Source organism: Hippoglossus hippoglossus, chromosome 5 (assembly GCF_009819705.1).
Source record: "Hippoglossus hippoglossus isolate fHipHip1 chromosome 5, fHipHip1.pri, whole genome shotgun sequence".
NCBI classification, from domain to species: Eukaryota; Metazoa; Chordata; class Actinopteri; order Pleuronectiformes; family Pleuronectidae; genus Hippoglossus; species Hippoglossus hippoglossus.
The window spans coordinates 20,741,125-20,765,197 of record NC_047155.1 but is presented as its reverse complement, the minus strand read 5'-3'; the positions used below and the strand labels follow the sequence as shown (position 1 = coordinate 20,765,197).

Sequence of the window (24,073 nt, the reverse complement as noted above, 5' to 3'; positions counted from 1 at the left end):
TATGAATTCTTAGTCATCACATAGGTTCATTTCCTGCGCTGCAAAATAAATGTCATTACAGTCCAATGACATATCACATGTAGCTGCAATCAAGCTCCATAATGCTTCATAATCCCCTAAACGTCACCGTGTTTATCCCGTCAGGAGGCTGAATTGCAGTGCTCGTCCACAGTGAAATGGTTGAACAGGTGGAAACAAAACCTCCCACCCCACCCAACCCATAATATTGTGTCAGTTCCCTGAAATTGGGAGATTTCACAGCACAAAGTTAATCTCAAAAACATCACGCAAAAGTTCCAACAGAGGCGATTTCAAGCTGTACTTTGTTCTTATTTTTGGAAACTAGGCCGATCATGAAAAGTGTGGTGTGAGGATCACTTGAGCACTTCTGCTAAAACCCTTTCAGGATCCCAAGACAGAAATAACAGCTTTCTCTAAAAATAGGCAGGAGAAGATATGGACAGAGCGAGCATGATGATAACAGGTCTGCCTTTCTCTGCCATGTTGCCAAAGCACGCCTTTTTTCCCCCCCTCTCCTCCCACGGTGTCATGAGATGGGGCTGCCTGACAACCAGATTGTTGGACAGTGGTTTGGGACAGAGGTGGAACGTGTGCAGGCCTTACAGACAGAGGTCAAGGTAGGCCTGTTGGTAGAGAAGCATCGGAAATGCTTCTGGTAATGCAGAAAACACCAGGCTGGGTATCGTTGAGTGAGCAAATCTTTGTGCCAATCCCGATACCATGTTTTTAAAGTATTCTTTCGCACAGATAAAACTGCAATTTCTTTTCCCAGAAATCACTTCTTCACCACTCCAAAACAGCAGTAGCACTGTACTGCCACTGGCAAGTGCTGTGATTTCTGATAGCATTAGCCAGAGCTAGCTAAAATGTCAGCAGATTGGCAATATTTCATGCTGGAATGTCCCACAAGTAAAACAGGGACGTGTACCGTATTCAAGACTTAAACAGCCATTTAAAAGGAAGTAATTGGAGTGTATTCCAAGTTTTATTTATTTGAGTTGTTTTTCTGTTACAACTGTCAAAATAGATTGTTAAAAAAGGTTTATTGAAAGGGTTTAGTCTGAGCCAGGCCATAAGACAGCGATAGCAATCACCACGTCCCTACAGGGTTAGTAGGATGATAATAGTTTATTTGTATTGTTAGATGCACTGGTATCTGATCGGTAATCTGTATCGGCCGACATGCGAAGTCCAGGTATCGGACACAGGAAGGAAAAAGTGGTATTGGAACATCTCTACCTCCTGGTACACAGTGAGGTGACCACATCAGGTGTAGCCTGAGTTTTCTTGAATGATCCTAACATGACACGACGACACCTGTAAGGAGGAAGGCTTGTTGCAGAAAGACACTGAAACGGAAGTATGGAGGATATGTTCTGCAGCTCAATGAATCCAGATGGGATGAGTCAAGCTCCATGGAGACAGCATGCAGGTTTTTGGGGGTTGAGATATGACTCTGCTGTGCCTCCTCAGCTTGGGTGATGCGTCTCTCTCCGGCCTTTAACATGACTTTTCCTGGAGCACAAATCTTGTTGCCGTTCCACCCGAAGCAGCGGCAGCAGCATCCATTCATAAATATGTTAGTTTTCGAGTCCCCCCACTATCCCTCTTGGCACATATGTCAAAAAAGGAATAATCCATGATCTTATGAGAGGGGAAATCAAGATGAAGGCAAAGTCATGAAAACAAAATCTCAACACCCACAAGATTGAAATGGTATGCTCGGTTACACCCAAGACACACACACACACACACACACACACACAGAGAGAGAGGGAGAATATTAATCATTAAGAAGAGAAAAAACTTTGGGAGAGGTTGTGTGGAGAGGGAATACACACTCATGAGACTCAGAGGAGCAACAACACAAAGCAGCTGCTGTGAATTGACAGACCATACGTGTTCGGAGTTAGGGGGCGACCTAATTCCTGTTGTGGGTCGCATGAATCCCCCCTCCACCCATCCAGCGAGCTCCCCACCCTCCTCTCCGCGAACGTGTAATAACAAAGCGTTGATCAATAAAGTGTACTTTCCAGAGAGGCAGGGGCGACCTGGAGCCCCCCCCACAGCCTTTTGTTCCACCGCCAGGGACACACAACCGAATCACAGCCCCTGACTTCTCAAAAAGACCCGTTTTCTACAGAGCCCCCTAAAAGAGAAGGAAAATCTCCCTCCCTGCCTCCGAGCGACTTGTGAAATGTTCAACTCCCGAGCTCCTTGCACAATAGTGACGGTGGAGATATGAGGTGGTGTGATGTGGCCTGCGAGAGAGGGGCGAAGTGTGAGGGGGGGGCGAAGTGTGTGTTTGTGGGTGACACCGTGTTCAACATGCCGCCGCCGCCACAGCGACGTTGTAACAAGTGTGATCCGGTGGTTCTGCGCAACAAAAACAAGGAGAAAACTCACCGCAACTCCCGAAGCGCCCGAGAGGAGATTCAGAGAGACAAAGTAAAGCCAGGCTGGGGTTTGTCCTTTCGGTCTCTCCCACGCCTTTTCAGCCCCGGCCCCCGTCTCCACACCCCAGGAACCGAGAGTGAGCGAGCGGGGTGGGGGGGACCTGGGTGAGCCGAGGAGGGAAGCGCGATCTGGGACACACAAGTCAAACACTCCGCGGTGCGTTAGTCCGCCACATCCAGGCAGGGAAGGCTCCCCCCGGTCCTAAAAGTCCTCCGGTCGCCCTCACGCACCGTCCCTCCGCGGGCTACTTTCTTCGGCCTTCCTGGGTAATAAATCCCACGGTTCTTTATCCGCTGTATCCGGGCGCGTCGGCCGACTGTTCTAGTCCGCCATGTTGTGTGTGTGTCTGCGGAGGAAGAATGGGAAGCAGCGGATTCCCAGGCCCCGTCTCTTCCCCGCGCACGTTTCTGCGCGGCCCACAGCGACACCTACCGGCCCAGCTGATTATTACAGCAGGCCAGACTGTGCCGCTTCCCCTCACACTGAGGGCCGGGGGCCTCTGAGGGGTCCATGATGATGGTGGGGCCCCCACATACCCCATCACTTCTACTTTAACATTTAGTAACTATTGAATATTTAATATTGTATTTATACTTCTAGATAAAATGCATTAAAGTACACCATGAGTACCCCCCCATACACAGACACACACACACACACATATATTTAAAGCATTAACCACCTCACTAGGCTGCCAGACTGTCACCACCGCTGCCTATGTTCATCTTTATTTGATTTTATATTTTCTATATCTCTACTTTTATATTTTAAGTTGTATTCTTGCACTGTTTTTCACTTTAAAAAAAAAATACACTTACTGTATACACTTACTTGCCGAACAGGGTACAGGCTATGTTGGTCTAATGTACTTTGTATAGCTTCAGTTATTTATCTTTAAATCTGTATTTATATTTGGCTTCAATACTCACCTTAGCACATACTTGCATACTAGACTTTCATATCACTGCAGTGAACTTATTCTTGACCTATTTTGACCTTATGCTCTTGGATTTGAATGTATTTGTATCCATGTTGTGTTGTATTTTATCTGGATCCTGAGTCTGAATAATAAATGTCATCGCAGTGAGGAAATCTTTTATTTTCACCACAATGTGTTTTTTCAATGTAATGCCAGATAAAGATTTTACACACAAAACATTGTGTAAATTATTACACGTTACTATGATTAACAGTATTTAAATTCAGCTAAAATAAGATCCACTTCAGCAAACTGCAACATTATTTCACCACTTAAAACACATTAAACCATTTATCAATATTGGCAATAATTAATGGTGTAACAGTGTCAGTGGGCATCCACCACTGCATAATGGATACATTTTCTGTTCAGAGTTTCAAGTGAATCTTACTGAAGTATATGATCTGTATACTTTTGTGGATGAAAAGTGTGTGAGACTGCATCTTTTTGAAGGAGTTTTATAGTTCATAGTTTATTTGCTTTATCATGGTACATGTGTGGTGCCATCGTGCAAAAAGCACCAGTCCTACATGACACAGCTGGACAGACTCATATTCACACTTTCCATCAAGCCTTCAGTCCACCGGACTGGTCTCATCGAGGGTCTTGGCTCGGATGTGAGCTCCTCACACTGTGAGGTGGGGATCCGTGCTGACTGAGCCACCAGCAGCCCGGATAAACATTTAAATAACTCTAAATACTGCATCTGTCTTCTAGTAACTTTCATGCAAGGATTTTACACAAGATGTCATATCTCTCTCTTTATTATTCATATCTCATATCAAATGAAGAAGCAATAAAGCTAAAACTGTAAAGTAATAAATAATTTGAAAGTATAAATACACAATGTGTATGAACAGCGATTAATGTCCAGACATAAAACCCTTAAGAATAAGTAACAGGCCCTTGTCAGAGAACAGTGTGACTGTTTGATGTTAAACCAGTTTAACACAATGGAAAAACGTTGTGTGCTGATTCTAAGACTTTGGATCTTAAACCCACAATACTTTCCTGCTTTAGATATTATATTTAAAGGAAATGCTCAACTGAAAAACAGTATTTGTGGATATAATATCTCTATCTAGTATTATTAAGATGACAATGCGTGTGAGCTGTCGCTGAAATATATTGTACAATGAGTGTGTACAATCAGTCAAGAGATCTGTTTAACAGGAGGGAAATTAAAAAGGGTGTATGTGCGTCTCAGCAGCTGACAGATATTCAAACACAATGCTTAGACTGCCATGTTAGCAATGACAGCCCGGGTGAACTCGTCGCTTGACGCGTAGCCCCCCAGGTCTCCAGTGCGCACCTGTTGCAAACATAAGGACAGTGTGTTACTATGTGCACAGCTGCAGCGACACATGTCCACATACAGTATCATGGGCAGCGTGTTAGAGAGCCTTTAAAAACTGCACTCAAAGGAATCACTCTTTGGTTCAGAGACGAGAAAACAACGCAGCTGTAAAACATTGCATCTAAAACCACAGTTGCTGACATAAAAACAAAAGACATGATGTCATTTATTTAATACCACATCATACTTGTGACCAGCTTCAATGTGCGAGCATGAAATTGACGTTAAAGATCTGTGGTCAAAGAGGAAATAAAAAGGATAAACATAAAAAGACATGAAACTGTTTACACTGGGGGTGCTGAACAATCTCCGTAATTAACTACACAAGAGTATAATTACTAACATGTATCTTTATTTTTTAGTATTTGTGGTTAACAACGGATTACTTATGATTTGCTGCTCACTAATACAAAAAGCATTGACAGACATGATGAGAGAGCAATGGTTTAATGTCTTACAGCATCTGTGGGAATGAGCAGCACCGTGTTAGGAGAAAACCGGTTTATATTCGTTTTCAGAGACTATACCAGATCATAATTCAGCCTGTGTAGTTTCATGGAGGCTTTGACCAAATGTGTCCCCTAATAAGATTTACTGTGGCTATGAAACTGTAGAATTTTTATAACACTTCTCATTAAATGGAGCACTACTTGAAAGCTCTGTATAAGTTGAGTTTAAATATTTGTAGTTTTCTCAATGTTTGCTTGTTATTTTTTCATGTTAAAATGTTAACATACTTCCTGTTTTATTAGTGTCAGAGCAAGAAACAAGCATTTAGCTAAATCTGTAGGTCAAAAATGTTATTGTGTTAGTAGGTCAAGACATATCAGTGTCAAACTATTTTATTACAGTAATATTCCAACTTTAGATTGTTCCATTCAGAGTAAAGAGGAAATCAAACAAGTTAAAATGTTAAGTCAGTTGTCGGTGAATTGTGAGGAAGGACTAGATCATCGATATAATGTATAAACTGTTGACAAAGACAGTGTGTTTTTCAACAGTTCCTTTTTAATGTGAGACAGCAGAGAGGTAGTCTATCTGGCCAATAAGGCTGCAAAAGCACATATAGGTAGGTGGATATAAGCTCTGCCTCAGCCAAGAAAATATTTCAAAAGCAAAAAGGTTGCAACATGATGGTCACTAACTGAGAAAAGAGGAGTGTTCATGGAAAAGGGCCAACAGAGGATTAGGCTGTTTGACAAAAATCCTTCAGTACAAAGCCTGAGCTGCACAAGTTTAATAAAGTACAACAAAAGGTCATGTGATTACACTGGATCTATCAGCAAACCCAATATAAACATACACATACGGATCAAACTGATGGTGTCTGACAGGACAGTTATTGGGCAGTGAGAGGGGAGGTGAGTCTTAACATGATTCCAGTTCATGTTAAGACAATGTCCAGATTTAAGGAAAAGTCAGCGGGGAACGAGACGAAGCATCTTAGTAAACCGGTCGGTGACGCAGGTTTTCCACAACAGCACGCACTATGTCACTAGCGGTAGAATACCCGCCAAGGTCTCGTGTCCGTACCTGGGATGTGCACACGTAAACACACACACACACACACAAAACACACACACACACACACACACACACAAAACACACACACACACACACACACACACACACACACACACACACACACACACACACACACACACACACACACACACACACACACACACACACACACACACACACACACACACACACACACACACACACACACACACACACACACACACAGAGGGCAACAGGGTACAAGGAGAGGAGGGGGTTAAAGGAGAGGAAAGAGGGAGAGGAGTGGCACTTAACACAACATGCATGCAAATTCTGCTTTCATTTAACATGCATTCCTTAAAACAAAAAGATAATTTATCACATTCCCACAGCAGCCACAAGTAAAACACTATCCCCACTGATCAAACCACCTCTTAAAGAGGAGCAGTGAAAAAATAATCTGTCCAAAAGCTGCCACTGCTGAAAGGCAATTTCTAGACGTGAATTCACCACGTCTTTAGGGAGAGGGACGAGGATTGACCCACTTCATGTTAGTGTCAGTGTGTGTTAGTGTCAACAGGGATGAGGTGCTAAAAGAAGCTCGAAAGAAAAAAATGCCCTGGTAACAAATGGATTCGAGGTTCAATTGAGACAGGAAGAGAAACACAAGAGAGGAGCTAAGACACACGAGTGTACAACTTTAAAAGCATGATTAAAGGCTCTCTAACACACTAAAGTGTAGTGTGCAGGTTGTTAGTTGTAGTCATGTGTGGGTCAAGAACTGCTAGTATCACTCTTAAGCAATTGTCAGACATGAATTTAGAAAATGTCAGGCAATTTGGGCCCGGATATTTTCCGGAGTGATCCTTTAACATGTGGAAAACGTATCAGGACATTGTGCGGGTCAGACACGATCACAACAACAGGAGCATGTCTGCAGCATTCAGGCCAGGGTACCGTCTCGGGGTAGAACAGCAAGAGGCAGGATGTGACGTATAAATTCTGCTTCAAATGTCGCAGAAAGCATGTGTTTTTGTTTACAGCACATGAGCACCAGCTTCGGCCCTTATTGTTAAAAGCTGTCGATTCTCGGTGTCTTTCCTGAGATTATTTGTTTATTTATATTTTTTAGCGCATGTCTGAAAGCAGCTTCAATGAATTACTGTCAACGGTGCTGTTTGGCCAATGTGCCTGACAGAGCCTTTTGCACACTGAAAGTCATTATTATTTAGTGTACGATTAATTTTCTGAAACATAATGACAGTTGATACACGTAAGATGGCAGTTACTGACCCACAACACCGATGAGCGACAGGTTAATTCAGAAACACAAGATGACAGCATTGGTGAAAACAAGTCCTGTTGGCTTCACATATCCTCTTTCTGCAGGATCACTAGTTGTTATGTTGTTAAACTGGTATTAACAAACAGAGAACTGTTCTGTTAAAGTGTTAGTGCTCTCTGATATGATTATGGTCACACTTGCTTACCTTGCCCTGTTTGATGACCTTCTTGACAGCATCTGACACCATTTGGGAGTGATATTCCAGGCTGCAACACAATACGGTGACGATTAATAGGTGAGCAGAACTGTTTGCTGGGCATGTCTCCACACAGACAGCCACCTAAAGCTGTTTTCTAAAGCTGGAGATGTGTGGCAGACTGGGACAGGGGAAAAGAAGGGTGTGGTGTGAAACATAGTGTACTTGTTACTACAAGGCCAAACAAGTTGACTCACTTGAGGTGCCTGAGCATGTTAGCAGAACTGAGCAGCATGGCTGTGGGGTTGGCGATATTCCTTCCTACAGCTTGTGCAAAGGGGTGGCGTGCACCCTGTAAGAGAAAAAAGGTAAAGGGCGTAAAGAACAACATAATGACTGTTTAACGAGACGAGTAAAAGACACACAAAACATGGCTCCAGATCCCCTCCCAGGCCCGCCTACTACAGGAGGACCTCAATCAAAAGGAGCAGGTAGTCGTCAAAATAAAATAGTTAAAAAAAGTTTATTGATATATGAAAGGGTAAAACATTAAGAGATTAACATGACGCAATGCGAGCAATCCTAGCTCGCAGAATTGAACTGCACAACAGCTGTTAGCAAAGGCAACAGGGTCAGCTACGCTTATAATTGATTATCCATTTTGTGTTCTACACTGATAGCTGAGGTTAATGACGGTTGTTGTCTTCAGAAAGGGGGTCATGTGATAACAGTCTAACCAATCAGCGAACCCCTAACCCCAAAATCGTTTAGCTCTGGGGAGATGGGAATCAGACTTCCACGACACTGCAATGCGCAAAGCAATTTCTAAAAACGTATTTTCTTAAATGTGCACTGATGACCAGTGAGCAGATTTGCAGGGGAGGTAATTCCTGTAAGTTTTGTCATGATTTCACTGAAGTCGTGCCAGAGTGTATTAAGCTTTGAACATGTAACAAGCCCTCCTCTAAGAAAAACTGCGACTTAGCGACATAAGTCTGCATCCATTGTAGATAAGATTCTGCAGTACTTTTGTATTTTTTTGTCTAATCAAGTGATAATAACAAATCTCTCTACATAGTGAAAAAGGAGGAAAACTGGAGAATGATGGGCAGCCTAAACTCTGAAGTCAGTGAAAGAAAAGTGAAAACTCACAGTCTCAAACACAGCATACTCTGCACTGTAGCTCTCCCCAGGAACGACTCCTGCTCCTCCAACCAGCCCTGCCGCCAGGTTATCGATAATGTTACCGTACAGGTTTGGCATCACCAACACATCAAACTGGTATGGGTTCTGGACCAACTGCGCAATGTAACACAGATAGGGACAAATTTAAATATGAAATCAGCTTGAGTTTAGTCACACAGTAAACAAACAATTAGAAATTATTAGAATTATGGATTTCGTGTTTTTTATAAAATCAAATACATATAAATAATTATATTGTATTTAGCCATATCATAATTAAAAGTGTATAACACCATATCTTTATGTCTTTATTTATCAAGTGAGGAGAGTAAACCGTATGAGTCTGTAAGTACCTGCATGCAAGCGTTATCAATGATTATGGTCTCATATTTGATTTTGGGGTACAGTTCTGCCACCTCAGCACAGCACTGCAGAAACAGGCCATCCGCTAATTTCCTGTAATAAGACAGGGGAGGAGAACAAGTATTGCCATGGCTGTAATGCAAATCAGGACCCAAATTACACACAAATAATAAAAAAACAAAAGAGTATGATTTCAAAAACCCCAAAAAGAGGGGCGGGTTCTTTTCCCTTACATGATGTTGGCTTTGTGAACGGCAGTGACCTTGCTTCGCCCCTTCTTGGTGGCGTAATCAAAGGCGAACTTGGCGATGCGGCGTGACTTCTTTCTGGTGATGATCTTCAAGCATTCGATCACACCCGGCACACTCTGCAGGGCAAGAAAATAGTCCATTCATATTAATACAAACACTTTTAATGGAGGATGAGAGGAGAGAAGAGAAGAGAATGAAAAAAATATTTAACCCTAAAAACAGAAGATGCATTTTTTGGTTGGCCTATATCGTGTCTGACAAAACATACTCTTTTAAATTTTAATGAATGTGTCACGCAAGTTCCCGTATTTCACCCATACTTAATGAGTTATATTATACAGTCTTTTGTTTTAAGAATCTCATTGCTATCCAGCTAATAATAAACTGAGTCTACAGGACAGCTAAATTATGTGAGTAGCAACAAATGCCAATATGTGTGAGATGTAGTTCAAAATAAAAACTTCAATAAAAGCAGCACACAAAACTCAATTTACCGTTTCAGTTCATCTGTCACGATTCATCATCTTTGTTTTGTTACCTAATTTAATGTTGACTAAATCGCTGTCTTCATTGGAAATCTCTCTCTTCAAAGAAAAATAACGTTTCCTTTTCATACTGGCTTAAAACAACTATTGGTTTTGTGCCTGCAGTGAGGAGGAGGAGCAGGAGGAGGACGAGGAGGAGTGTTTTTTACCTCATGCTCCAGTGAGCTGTACTCCCCCTCGGTCTGTTCACGGATGATGACCAGGTCCAGATTGTTGTGGCGAGTGCTGTAGCCCGGCAGGCTGTTCACATGAACCACGTTAGCAAACAGGTCCAGTTTACGCCTGTGGAATGGACACTCAGGGGTCATTTAAAAGAAAAGAAAACTAAAATATACAAATATACAACCGACTTCATTGTTTTACCTCAGTCTCATCTCATATGAAGCCAGTTCCCCTTTGAACTCCATGGGTGTGTGAATCTTTCCTGAATAACCACACACACACATATCACAAGATTCATTTGCTTCTCTTTGAAATGATGCTACTGTGCTTTATTTCAGGAACATTACTGCATCACTTTAACTGCCTCACATTTTCTCTGGGTATGAAACCAAGATGAATAATGAGAGGGTGACTAAAAAAGGAACAAGCAAAGCTACTGTACCTTTCATGGCCACTTTGTTGGTCTTCATAGAAGTCAACACTTGGTCCAGTTTCTCCTCACTGGCCATGTTCTGCACCTCGCTCAGGTGGAACTCCTCGAACTCTACAGGGACATCTCCTGCCTGGAGACAGAGCAGAAACAAGGGAAAAACAACTTTAAGACTAACAATTTTATATAATGTATATAATATATATTTTTAAATCAATGTCATGCTTAAATGCAGGATTTAGTTTTAATTTTTAGAAATTGTTGCCTATGCTGTTTCAGTGGCAAGGCAGACAGGACACATGGGGAGTGAGATCAAATGGGTATGATATGCAAGAAAGGTCCACAGCTGGCTGCCGTTATACGGCACAGACGCTGTAAACATTCCCCACCAGATCACATCGACATGTACATTTTTTAATCTCTTGTTTGTTTGGGAAGGTTGCTACCATTTAAGGTTCTTAAAAACATTTAAAAACCTGCAACATTAAGAGTGGAAGATGGTATAACATGCAGCTACCTGATACATAGTATTTCTAATTTCTTTACCTGTAATTATTCACTATTAAGGAAAAGCATATGCATTTAAGGATTTCATATAACTAACTGACACTTTCTGGTGCGTTTCTTGATATAGAATTTAAATAAAATTATTTAATAACCCCAAAAAAAGAAGGACAAATTCAAATATACCCTGAAGACATCCTTGACAGCAGTCATCAGCTCGGGTCCCACTCCGTCCCCCGGTACCATAGTAACCTTGAAGGTAGCATCTGCACGGGCAGGCGGGGCTTCTGGACCACAGAGACCAGCTGATAAACTCAGAGGTCGAGAGGCCAGCTGTTGCCACTGGGGGCCACTCAGGCTCTGTAGGACGGGGGAAAAAGACAGTCACAACAAATAGGAGGACGTGTAACACGAATATGTAAGACCATAGCAACATCTGCAACATGACTACAGCCACGACCTTACTTGTGACCCCTGTGAAACAAAGCTATGAGGTCTGGGCAGTTTCAGAGTTTAACTCTTCTTACTTTTATTCAGTTTTTAAGGATTGAAAAGGTAGAGGAAGAGGTAACTAACCTCCTCAAAAATGTTGGCCTCTGCCAACAGCAAGTAAAAGTTTATAACCATATCTGTCAGACTAATATACTTTATGCAGTGAATACTTTTAAAGTATTTTGATAAAAGTCATTACGTGTATTTTCAGAACATTTTGAGGGACAGATGGAAACCCTGAAATTATGATGACTTTTGCCACAGCACAAAGGTAAACAAAAGCCAGATGTAAACATGACTGAGCTGTTTCATATTATTTCATAGACAAAACTAATTGATTAATTCAGTGCCGGCAGATTAAATGATAATGAAAATAACTTAACAATGCAACCAAAGTGTGTGGCAGGAATTTCTTTCCTCTGTTTTTACTTCTATAAATACCTGCACTGTTATAAATGAATGACCAATATTATATGAGATGTTTTTAAAGCAAGACTGCATTTAAATATTACTTTACATCAATATAAATTATTTAATTGACTGGGATAGCCTAAACAAAAGCTGGACCAAATTTGGATAATTGATTTTATTTATTGATTGGCCAGAATATGATTTCAAATTAGATATAATGTGATAATTTGATGGTGGAATTTATTTGTATTGTTCACTTCTTGTCAACAATGACAGATAATACTGAGGCAGAGAGATCTGTGTGGATCCTGAATCCAAATCAAATTAACAATTCCACAGGCCATAATCACCTTAAGTTTTAAGGTGAACAAGTTAATGTATGTTAGTTTCACAGACAGTTGTAAACTTATTAATTATCAAATCAGATGCACATTATCTGCAGAGGCAGCTTCTCATCAGGTCTGACGGTTCACTGGTTTAGCTGTGGTGAGCCCCTGCTATAAGAAGTGTGCTGTTGTCAGTTAGCCTCTTTAGCTACCATGAAGACACAGCTTCCACTGAGGAGTTTGACTCTGATAATTACAAACCAAAGCCAGCCAGGCCTTGGTTCCTCCTAAAGCAGCTGATAAAAGTAAAGGCAGCCACAGAGCACTCTGTCATTTTGAATCCGGAGACGAGAGAAGAAGATGTGTCAATGAAGGAGGCTCATGTCAATGAAGGAGGCTCATGATTAGCAATGAGACATAAGCTAACTCTCTTCCCATGACAGTGTTTAAAAACATGGCGCCCGACTTTACCTCAATACAACTTCAAGTACAGCGGTTCATTCGCCACCTTTGCGTTAACAAAATAAGCGTGAAAACATCCTATGAATGTGAAGACTCACCTTGACCAATGTTAACAGGCTTCCCCTCAGTGCGGCCGCCATGGTTTCACGTTGAGCAGCGGAACTGCTTCTTCTGCGGCGCTGCGGTCGTTCAGCAGCGCTGACTAGGCGACAACACTGCCCCTAGCTGAACGGAGGAGATATGGACAAACTTATCACATTACCAGTTTGAAACAAGGAGCGTGTTTAACCCATAGACTGTATATAAAGAGGTTTAACCCCAGAAAACATGAATCTACATTTTAGGGAATGATGTCACAGAAAGTGAACTTTTTCTACTTGCATGAAATAATCCAATTTATTTGTTTTAATCAAAGAAAAGATTTGAAGCTACATGGTGCAAAAAGAGGACAATAATCTTCCTCGGGCTGTTTGATGTTTGTATGAGGAAGAGGATAAGCTTAAAACACAATATCATTGCTTTTCATCATTCTAGTGATGGAGGAAAATACTTGGCAATAGAATAACTAAAAATGTTGGCAAACTCATTCATTGTGACAGTATTTTTACATTTCAGAGGGGAAAAACTAACGAAAAAACGATCACAAATTATTATTTATTTATCTGAATGAAACTCATACATTTCACAAAAACAGTCAGAATCACAAACAAATCTTTGCTTAAACTGTGTTGAATTGCTATGAGTGGTGTTTTCACACACTACTTTTCAGGGTGTTAGAAATATGTGAGTGCTAAATATTTGTGTGAAAAGTGAAAATGAGCAGAGCATGATCCACTGTATTAATGCAGCCAGGTCAAAGTGGTTGATTGCTTCATGCACTCAAAGGTTTAGTACAGTGAACAATAAACATGCATCAGGTGTCACTTTCTTACAAGTGTTTAAGAGATAAGTGTTGAATGTGTATATTTCAGATCGCAGCAATTTGGGTGTTTGAAATAAATAAATAAAAGGAAGGAGCTTGTAGTTTACGGCTGTTCCAAAAAATACTTTGGGTAAATAAAGCATATAATGTGAAACAATACATAGCATCTTGCTTTAAATAGGTTCTGAGAGGATCACATCTCATTGTGGGTGACACATCTTGGAGTCATCTAGCTTTGAACCAATCCAGTGCCTGAGCTGGCAGATCAACTGAGTCCACAGCCTTGCGTCACTTCCTGAGTCAGAACCGGTTCTGCATCTAAAACTCTGTAAACATTCCTCCTCTACCAGATGCCCCTGAGTTGGCCCTGACTGAGGGGTCAGCGGGGTCACAGAAAGGGTGTGCGATGGGTCACTGTGGGTCCAAACAGGAGCAAAAAAGAAAAGAGGAAATAGGAGCAATGCTGCGGTTTGCTCTGAGAAATATATCTAATTACTCTAAGTCAAACATATTTGTCAACCAAGGCCACGTCTATGGAGGCTGAAAGTTCAGAGTTTCTGTGTTTTAGCTCAGTAACTTAGGCACAAAATATAATATCAAGCATTTTTCAAATCATCTGGTGCACTACTTCTGATGATTTATGTTTGAGTGTCCCCACCTCCAAGTGACACCTTGTTAGTTAGTTGCTCGCCCAGGAATGAGGCACAGATACCTTAACAAAGACCTTCAAACACATTTTCACCATCTTGTCCTATGATCAAGAAAAATAAAATCTCACAGATGAAACCTTTAAGCATATTAGAAATGGTTTGGTTTTTAACAGGGGGAGACCACCGTTCAACAGAAATTGAACGGTTCATCTATTCATTGATGGGTTTGTTTTTTTAAGCACTCTTCAAACTATATCATGCTTTTAACGTTTTCTTCACAATTTGAAAAGATTTAACTTTTGCTGAAAGAATATTACAAATATTTGAAATACACCAGGGCACAGCTTGATATGATGTCTTCAAAGCAAACGAGACAACAACATTCCTTCTCAAGATGAGGGAGAATAAAAAGTGGCGGAGGCCGTGCAGCAACATCCTGGATGTAAAAATAAAAACCATCGAAGAAGAAGTGACGTCACTGCGCACGCTCTGAACTACCAGAGAAAAAAGATGGACGACAGAAGTGTCTGTTCTCCGCAGCTAGCGAAATCAGACGCTCTAAATAACACAACTAGTTTCCCTAACGCGGCTTCTGTGATAGATGCTGACAAAGTAATAAACACTAAACTAGATAGTTCCCAGGTTCAAGGTGAGTTTTGTTGAATGTGAAAATTCAATTCAACCGTGTGGCGTTGTAACCGCCGAGCCAACGTTAGCGCCTTTAGCTAACCGGCTAGCCAGCTCCGCAGCCCGAGTGAGCTAGCTCCTTAGCTAAACCCGCTAGTGCTAGCTGTTAGACGCTAACTGAAACGCTTGGAGTTTCTCATTGTGTAGAACCGGGACCCTGTTGGTCCTCAGTGCAGCCCGATCGTGCCTCCACACAGAGTCAGGGGCTGCTCGTCTTCACAGGGCTCTGCAAGTGGCTGTCGGTCCCCCAACACAGAAAGCCTTTCTGACCATTTAAACTACTGCCTCTTACTGGTAGTTCAGCCTCTCTGGTTGGGGATGTAACAGGTTTTCAGAGCGGAGGCCATCGAATACATACTTGTCAGTGGGTGACATTGACTTATCACCCCTCTGCCAATACATGATAGCTTAGTACTAGTTAAGTGCTATGACTAGTTCTGTTTAAACAGATTTGGTTCTGGTAGGCAGGTAGTTTGGAGGCTCTCACACCCTCATCAGTTGTCATTCATCAGAATCAGCCACACTCTGGGGCCTTACCCAGCAGTGGGATAACATTACTTTCAAGATGAGGGTGTGACTTGGAAACATTTGCTCCTATTTAAAGGTTTGAAACATGATTTGAGATACAGCAGCTACACTCTCTGTTCTCTTGTTAACTTCTACTGTGATTTTCATTTGGTAAGTACTATATTTGACATGTATCAGCAGACATGACTTTCAGGCAGAATCCATCAGCCTGTACACACGGGTATACTTTTGGCCGTCCCAATGTTATGGAGCTTTGAATATAATTTTTACTAAGACACAGAGAAATGCCTTATTTTAGGAAATGGCGAAAAAATTGGAAATTAACTCCAGTGTCAGTTTCACACCTGACAGAGCTGCGATGGTCATTTTCAGCACTGATAAATACAGCAGCTATTAATGATTTATTCACTTGCAGCGGATCGTCTTAAACATAAATCCTAATTTTGTAAAAAGTGCATAAATAGAAGAAAAGTAATTTCAGTTGAAGCACTGACAAACATTTAAATAATATATCAATATGACCACCAGTCATAACAGCATTGATCAGTTATATCCTATGATTACAGCATACCATATCAAATCATGCACCAAACCATGTCATGTGGAAATTATGATGAAGTGTGAAGTTATACGCCAGGCTCTTTTTTATTGATTTATTTTCTTAGCTCTCAAAATGAATCTCACATTTCACAGATTGCTTCTTCACAAACAATTGAGCTGTCATGAGTCGTTCTCACACAGTGTTGTTGCAGGAAGTCAGAAACTTGTGAGTGCTGAATAATTGTGTGAAAGTATGCAGAGCGTGATCCACTGTATTGATGCAGCCCGGCCAAAGTGCTTGACCTCTTCATGCACTCAAAGGTTCAGTACAGTGAACAATAAACATGCATCTGGTATTGAACACGCAGAATGAGGCATTCATTATATATGCTGCAAGTGTTTGAGAGGTTAATGTTAAACAAGAATATTTAAATTTGTAATTTTTACAGCAGATTGGGTGTTTGGTATAATGTAATGATGAAAGGAGCTTGTAGTTCACAGCTGTTCCGAAGAACTCTTATCGTAAATATAACATATGCTCTTTACGATGGATAACGTCTTTCTTTAAATGCGTCCTGAGGATGTATCTTGAATCAATGTGAAATTCTGTACACTTTAAAAATATAAGATAGGTAACAGCATTTTCCATTGAACAGGAAGTTGTTATTAAAGCATGTTTTGCAGGAAATGTTGGTTTTTCTCGCCATTGTTTTGTGTTGTCTTTCTTAATCATGAATGTTGGATGCAATCTTAAATCACTCTTACAACAAAAAATGTACAAATTAGCATTTCAGTTTTTTAATCCGAAATAAAAATGAATCAGTGATTAATCCAAATCATCTAATATGGAGCAAAAGTCATTGTTTTTAATCTACAACTATTTTCTAAATACAGGTTTGCATTATCTAGAAGTCGTCTGTGAAATTGAAGTTTAAATGAATTAATAGGCCATTTTCTTTTTTCATAAATAATTTCCCACTTTGTTCTCTGGGGTTTATTCGTAACAGTGACAGTTTGCTCTCCCCTCCAGGAGACAAGGATGAAGAGGAGCTACTAAAGGGCCTCCTCAATGATGACTACTGCCATGTGTGTGAGGCTGTGCTGCTATTTGAATCTCAGCGACTGTCCCACTACGAGGTGTGTGCAGCTTCCCATTCACCTTTTGTCCATTTTCACTTCATTTTCACCTCAGGAGCTCAGACCATTAATATGAATATCATCTCCTGTATCCCCCAACTGCAGGGAAAGAAACATGCTCAGAAACTCAAGGTGTACCTGCAGACCAAGAGAGCTGAGAAGTTACACAAAGAGTCGACAGTTCCCCAGGTCAGTGCTCACTTTCATTCTTACACATTTTATATATAGGAAGGAATGCAGAGCCTGTCGAGAAGAATGACAGAAAATCAAACCTTGTTAAAATCCAGGTTTGTCATGCAAAACTGAAGAAGACTGACTAAAGGCTCTGAATACTTGTGTCAGTGGATATTTCAGTTTTCCCTCTTTAATTCTGTTTTCGTGTGATTGCAGTATACTGAGTGGACATGTTTAGTAAATAATTTTATCATAAGGATACAACATAACAAAATCAAAACACACAGAATGTCTTGTATGCAAACCGTATAAATTGGTGAAACTGATCTGAGATGTCTTGATAGCTTGTTTACTACTTTAAACATTTTGTGCCAGGAAGCATATTCAGCCTGTTCTTGTGCCTGCTCTTTTGCAGCGGACCATGCCTTCTGATAAGGACCGTTTCTGTGAGCTGTGTAACATGGTGTTTAGTTCCCACTTGGTGGCCAAGTCTCACTATGAAGGCAAAATCCATGCAAAAAATCTCCGAAAACAAGGTCTCCAGCCCCCAGGAAATTGTAGGTTGTGTGATGGAAACTGATTGTAGACTATTTGAATTTTAATATTGACAGATAAACTGTAAATATTGTTTCTGGTGTGATTCAACTGAAGTTTTGCCTAATTTCAAAACAAAACACACATTGATTTAAATGGATAATTTCTCATTCTAGTCTTGCACAAGTACACAGACGTGTGTACTTTACCAAGGCTGACTCACGATGCTGAAAATGCTGATCAGAAGTCACCCCCAGAGGGGGGTGTGGAGCATCATGAGGCCCCAGCAGCCACCACAGCTACCCCCAGCTCAGAGGTTGATCTGAAGGACCCGAACAGGTACTGCCCTCTGTGTGCAGCTTCCTTCAACAACCCTCAAATGGCTCTGCAACACTACAATGGACGCAAACACCAGAGAAATCAGGCCAAACAGGAGATGATCAAACAGCTGGGAGACGATGTCCAACAAGGTAAAGCAGGACAATTAAGTTTAGCCACACGTGATTTTACATGTATTTTAAGAGGCAATATTGAATTAAAAGAATGCATTTAATATTTTTAGACACACTATATGCACAAAGTGTCCTTGTACACAATAAATAACATAAGTAGAAGCTGGCAACAGCACAGCAGCCCAAACAAGCATATAAATGAAGATAAAAGGAAAAAGTAACAATTATAATGGCACTTAGTTGATCACATATCTCCGCCGAGGCCCAACAGTCCCCTGAAATTCAATCAAGGTGCACCACATTTCACACACTCATAGATATCAGTTCACTAAACATGGCAGATTTTTTAATTAAGATCCATTAATTATTCCCTGGGAAATTGGCGTAAATGTAAAAATAAAAGCCCTGTCTCACAATGTTGAAGAAAGTGGAAAAAATATTCCTGTATCTGCCCCCTGATCCAGATCCGTACCAAAATCACCAAACATCCTTTCACCACATTTTATGGTAATCCATTACATTTTTTTGTGTAATCTTGCTTACAAACGAACCAACAGACAGGGGTGAAAACATAACCTCATTAATAGGGGAGAGCTGCACAGACAGTGAAGAGAAACCCCATGTCTTTTCCAAGCTTTCTAAAAATAACACTGATATTTACAATGTCCCAGTCTGCCATGAAGATTTGATTCCATCGGAGGAGACTGTTAGGTGTTAGCTCCATAACAATAAACTGGTGTTGACATGATTAACTTAGTCATATTGTGTCTCTCTTAGATAATAACACAATGTTGGCTCTCTGTCCGCAGCCAACTCCCTGATGTGTCAGACGTGTAGTCTGCAGTTTAACTCTTTGGAGATGTATCAGGCACACGTTCATGGAAACAAGCACCAGTTTAGGTAAGGGCATGAATGTTCAGACAAAAGACCATGGTCATTATCACTGTGTCTTCATTTTATAATAAATTTCGCCTCTCCTACACCACACTTCAACTTGCCTTTGTAGAACTTTGTTGACATTAAAGCCTAGTTTTATTAGGCTAGACTTCTGCGCTAGCTTATAGTAGGCTCCAAAAGTCTAAGACCACTTTGTATTGGGGCAGTGGTCTCAGACTTTTCAGCCCCACTGTATGTGTTGGTTTTTAACCAGCTTTGTGGCTGAGTCCCCTGGCTGTTTTACATAAGCTGTTTTCATACATCAACAGGAAAATGTCCCAACAATTGGGTCCAGACTTTGTCCGTTTGCCTTTTCACATATGAAGAAAGTAGCAGGAGATTCTACGGTCAGACGCGTTCAATTGAGGCGTGACGCAGGAGGCAGGACATAACATAAATTCCACTGCCGAGATCACATTGCATTGTTAACTGAACATCAGCATTATCATCAAAAGCGGTGTCCTCTACTTATTTCGCACCTCTTTTTCATCCTGAGATATTTCTATACTTTTTCTTTTTTCACATTGGCTCCCTCTGGGCATTATCCAGAGTTTATACCCGAGGGCCAGCAGGAGAAACTCAGGAAATTGTCTGCAGCCTCTCACCTGGACATTTTGACCTGGAGATAATCCAGAGTTCAGTGCATGTTTGAAAGCAGCTACTCACAATTGGGTTGAGAAAAGCAGCCTGAGAAAGGACATAACATCATCTTAACCCTGAATATAGCAAACTCTATGTGATAATTACCACCAGCCTGATGAAGAAGGTCTCCAGAATTCCTCCAGTATTCCGTATGCAGACTTTCTCTGCTTTTATCCTACATACAACCTCACAGGATGGCCTTATTGCACAGTCTGCTGGTTGTGTAAGTAAGGAATTGTTTGACATGTTAATTTAACCTGAAGAAGTTGATAAGTTCATAAAGTTACATTTCTGTAGGTTTGTTTTTCTGGTGTCTATGGTTAACAATCACTTTAGTGTGATATCAACATCAATCACCAGACTGACCAGCATCTTAATTACTGTTCACATGCTCTTCAACAGGGAGAAGAAGGTCACTGACCTGTGCAAATCCCAACAGAAAGTCTACGGCACGTTTGCAGATGAGCTGACGGATTACATTCAGGCTCAGAAAGCTCGTGGAATTACTCCCAAGAATGATCGAGTCCAACCTCAGGGTGACACACAAATGGAGGATGAGGAAGAAGAAGAGGGAGTAAAGGTAGTGTTTGATAAGAGACATATCATAGAACTAAACAAACCTATGCCTAGCCTTACTCCCACCTCTGACCCTCATCATTCCCGCCCTAGTAGTTACTACCCAGCTGAAGGGCGGCATCCTCCATATCAGGGCCCTCGCTGGCCTCCTCACAACTGGGACTACAACTGCCCTCCTCCAGTCCTCCCAGGCTCTCCACAGTTAACCAGTCGGCTCATGAAAAGAAGGAGGCGAAGAAAGCAGTCCAGCTCCTCCTCATACACTACCTCATCATCTTCCTCTTCCTCTTCCTCCTCTTCTGATAGCAGCAGCATGAGTGACAGTGATGACAGCGAATACAAGCGGAGAGAAAAAAGGAAGATTAGAAGATCCAAGAAGGAGAGAGGGCGGAGAGCCAGAGATGAGGAATTCGACAAAGAGGAGAGGCAGGGAAAATTGCAGAGGAAGGAACGAGACAATGAGAAAATGATGAGAAAGCGGGAGGAATCTGGAGAGTGGGAGCAAGAGAGGAGGAGAAAAAAGCTAAAGAAACACGGCAAGAGGAGACGAAAAGACAAAAAAAAACCGGATGAGAACTGTGAGGGGGAGGGAGGAGATGGGGCGATGGACAATGTAAAGCCAGAAGAGATGGACAATACAAAATACACTGAAGTGCATATTCAGGCTGAAATTAATGTTGAAGAGGAGGAGGGGGAGCAGGATGAATCCGCCAAACCCAAATACAGGAAAGAGAAGAAGAAAACGAAAGAGAGAGAAGACACTAGGACGGAAGAGGAGAAGCTGTGGGACGACTCCATCCTGGGCTGTTAGAACTCCTCTGAAGTATGAGCAGGATTTTGAAAATGTATTAATACATTTATTAAACTCATGTTGACAGGAGTTAACAAAGCAAATGTCACCATCTGCAGGGAACGTGTTGTTCTCCATAGCTGTGTTAACTCATACACACAAATTAATTGTTCTTTCATTGTGTTTGCAGGTTTTACATTACACATAGCTCAGCTGTGATAACTTTATTTTTTCACTATGGCACTTATTAATATATTTCAGTAAATTAATGTGTACAGTCAACCTCAGATAATGGCTGTCATATTTATGAACTCTTATTTTCTTGCCTATTTTTTTAGAATCATCAATCAGTCATCTTGACCTAATGATTAACACTTCATTATTTTATACTCTGTTTGTGTATCTGCTCCTCGCAAGGCTGTGTTTGATTGTGTTCCCTCTAGCAGCCTGTGGTTGGCGCTGTTGAGCTTTAACGCAGCAGTAAAGCAAATAGAAGCCCACAGATGTTGGAAGTTCAAGTCATTTCATTTCTTGTGTAGTAATGTCTGCTTGCACTTCAGAAAGACACAAACAAGGCTAACTGAATATAATGTTAATGATATGATACAACAAGTCTTGAGCACTTTGTACATTCACTGCAACACCACAACACTGTTTTAAACAAACAGGAGTGTGTGGAGGCATCGCCCCAGTCTACAGTGCATTCTGTGTGCATGTGTGACACCCCCATTGCACATGTGAATAGCACATAAAGTGTTTGGGGTCAGACAGGTGCAATAGTTCAAATGAGGACAGCTCTTTACAAACTTCAGAATTCGTGTTCAGGTGCAATCTGTGATGAACTGAACAGAAACAGTTTACAATAGTTAAAGGTGCCTGAAAAGAGACACAATTATTTACGTTAATCCAAATTTAAAATGTTTCACTTCTTGATTCCTTCGGAAGAAAGTTTCCGACGTGTCTAAAATATAAATACCCGGACTGGCCGAGCATCTGTCTGATCTACGTACTTATTCCCCATAAAACAATTCGGCCCGCATGACTCTGTTTTTGAGTCTATATTTCTTCAAACTATTAACAGGGTCGTTTGTGGACAACATTGCAAAATCCTTTCCAATACGTGATATATAGCTTTCTACTGTAGTCAGCTGTATGAACTAGATGGTTGGTTTTATTTTGCTAAAGACTTTTCAAGGAACAAGTTTGAAGGCATTATGGACTTTGACAAGACTTCACACTGAGCTGGTGGTCAAACTACTCTAAACGCAGGTGGCATAAGAAGCTGGCGGTACATGCTCTTAACAGGCCATGAGATTCCAGAGGTCAGTTGAAGGCTCTGGATAAGGACTATTTTTATTGGGTCAGGAGCCTTGGAGCAGATTGGTGCGCAGTATTTACTTGTTGGAAAAACTGATTAGTGTTTCACAGGATTCCAAGTGAAAAATCTGCTTTAAAGTATATATAAAAGCGAAATAATTGTTGAAAAGACTTGAATTAAAGTTTGATCACAGCTCAATACACGTGTTGAAAGCAAATGTAAATGACGAAAGTTGATGAAGATGATGAAACGCTGCTGTGGCAAAGACTTGAGGTTTGAATCACTGTTGATGAGAACAACACACACTCCTAGATGTGTGACTTTTGCAATGACATGGACCTGAACTAAACTTTTACAGAATTGGCTGATGACAGCAGGAGAGAATAAAAATGAGAACAAGATTTGCCTTTGAATTGAAGTGTCGGCGCACAGAGAGCTACAAAGGCTTTGTAGCAGAGCGATATGTAAAGAGCAGCTCCGTCTGAGGCCCCCTGAGATCTCCTGTTTTCAAAGAATCCTGTGGTCTTGTTCCCTGTGCCGCTCGGGGCCTCGACCCCCGTAGAGCGATATGGTGCCCACATCCTCTCATTTTAAGACCCCCACCAGACCGTTATACGCCCTAACCTTAAACACATACACACAAACACAAACACACACACACACACGTTTAGCTTTATCAGTCTGAGTTCTGTGTATGAAATACCAGTCTAAAATGGGCAAAAGCATTTTAAGTGTGTTTTTTAAGTCAGATATAAATTACAATGAAACATCCTGCGGTTCCTTGGGTCTTCATAATGTACTGGAGTCAAAACCGCTCATGAACACAGAATCTCTCTGAGTCTGTCTTGTAATTTGGGGTTGTTACATGAATAGACGAGCAAAAATCCTGTGCCCTTCATTGTTTCCAATGTTTGAAACGTATAGATTTTCAGTTTTTCTGTCACAAGTGAAGCACCTTTGGCGGATATTTGGCAAAGTAAAGTCTATTTAAAGAAAATCCCTGAGGCTTTTGAGGATTGCAAAGGGAAATCTTACACTTTTTTTGACATTTTAAAGACTGAGCCATTAAACAATTGATACACAAATCAATCAGTGCTGTAAATAATTGGTAGCTGAGACCCTTACTGACTCATTAGTTACATAACAAACTGAACCTGTCATACTGTATGTGTGAGTGCCAGATGACATCCAACTTGAACGACAACCAGCCCCTGCGTTTTTCACTTTTTCATAGTTTTCGTCTGGTCTTCAAAGGATC

The 24,073-nt window shown here is 41.1% G+C and overlaps 3 protein-coding genes across 7 annotated transcripts in view; 1 reads left to right on the top strand and 2 right to left on the bottom strand.

Moving 5' to 3' along the window:
• Positions 1-2,815, bottom strand: part of ptpra (protein tyrosine phosphatase receptor type A) — a 28,308-nt gene extending 25,493 nt beyond the window's left edge. Inside the window, exon 1 of the mRNA XM_034586552.1 lies at positions 2,428-2,815. The gene's annotated coding sequence lies outside the window, so the exon portion shown is untranslated. The remainder of the gene's footprint in view (positions 1-2,427) is intronic.
• A 1,388-nt stretch (positions 2,816-4,203) lies between these two features.
• idh3b (isocitrate dehydrogenase (NAD(+)) 3 non-catalytic subunit beta) lies at positions 4,204-15,603 on the bottom strand. 2 transcript variants are annotated; one of them, XM_034586550.1, is made up of 12 exons: positions 15,481-15,589; positions 13,028-13,154; positions 11,425-11,598; positions 10,747-10,867; positions 10,506-10,566; positions 10,292-10,424; positions 9,580-9,713; positions 9,337-9,439; positions 8,951-9,097; positions 8,056-8,150; positions 7,808-7,868; positions 4,204-4,769 (listed from the first exon to the last, which is right to left on the bottom strand). In XM_034586550.1, exons 2-12 carry the CDS (start codon positions 13,067-13,069, stop codon positions 4,692-4,694), a joined length of 1,149 nt encoding a protein of 382 aa, XP_034442441.1. In that variant the 5' UTR covers positions 13,070-13,154; positions 15,481-15,589; the 3' UTR covers positions 4,204-4,691. The 2 variants fall into 2 exon arrangements, with proteins under 2 accessions (XP_034442441.1, XP_034442440.1); XM_034586549.1 differs by lacking the exon at positions 4,204-4,769 and adding an exon at positions 4,796-6,347 and having other exon boundaries at positions 15,481-15,603.
• On the top strand, positions 14,980-22,674 carry zmat1 (zinc finger matrin-type 1). 4 transcript variants are annotated; one of them, XM_034586545.1, is made up of 7 exons: positions 14,980-15,150; positions 17,287-17,393; positions 17,499-17,582; positions 17,983-18,124; positions 18,278-18,571; positions 19,363-19,453; positions 20,534-22,674. In XM_034586545.1, exons 1-7 carry the CDS (start codon positions 15,012-15,014, stop codon positions 21,516-21,518), a joined length of 1,842 nt encoding a protein of 613 aa, XP_034442436.1. In that variant the 5' UTR covers positions 14,980-15,011; the 3' UTR covers positions 21,519-22,674. The 4 variants fall into 4 exon arrangements, with proteins under 4 accessions (XP_034442436.1, XP_034442438.1, XP_034442439.1 ...); XM_034586547.1 differs by lacking the exon at positions 14,980-15,150 and adding an exon at positions 15,218-15,416 and having other exon boundaries at positions 17,983-18,149; XM_034586548.1 differs by lacking the exon at positions 14,980-15,150 and adding an exon at positions 15,593-15,792 and having other exon boundaries at positions 17,983-18,149.
• Positions 22,675-24,073: the final 1,399 nt, after the last annotated feature.

Coding starts and splice junctions, on each gene's coding strand:
- zmat1 (XM_034586545.1), top strand. CDS start 15,012: ATGGACGACAGAAGTGTCTGTTCTCCGCAGCTAGCGAAATCAGACGCT. Junction 15,151..17,286: donor AGATAGTTCCCAGGTTCAAG/GTGAGTTTTGTT, acceptor TCTCCCCTCCAG/GAGACAAGGATGAAGAGGAG. Junction 17,583..17,982: donor AAGAGTCGACAGTTCCCCAG/GTCAGTGCTCAC, acceptor GCTCTTTTGCAG/CGGACCATGCCTTCTGATAA.
- idh3b (XM_034586549.1), bottom strand. CDS start 13,069: ATGGCGGCCGCACTGAGGGGAAGCCTGTTAACATTGGTCAAG. Junction 7,869..8,055: donor AACATGCTCAGGCACCTCAA/GTGAGTCAACTT, acceptor ATTGTGTTGCAG/CCTGGAATATCACTCCCAAA. Junction 6,348..7,807: donor AGGTCATCAAACAGGGCAAG/GTAAGCAAGTGT, acceptor TGCACATCCCAG/GTACGGACACGAGACCTTGG.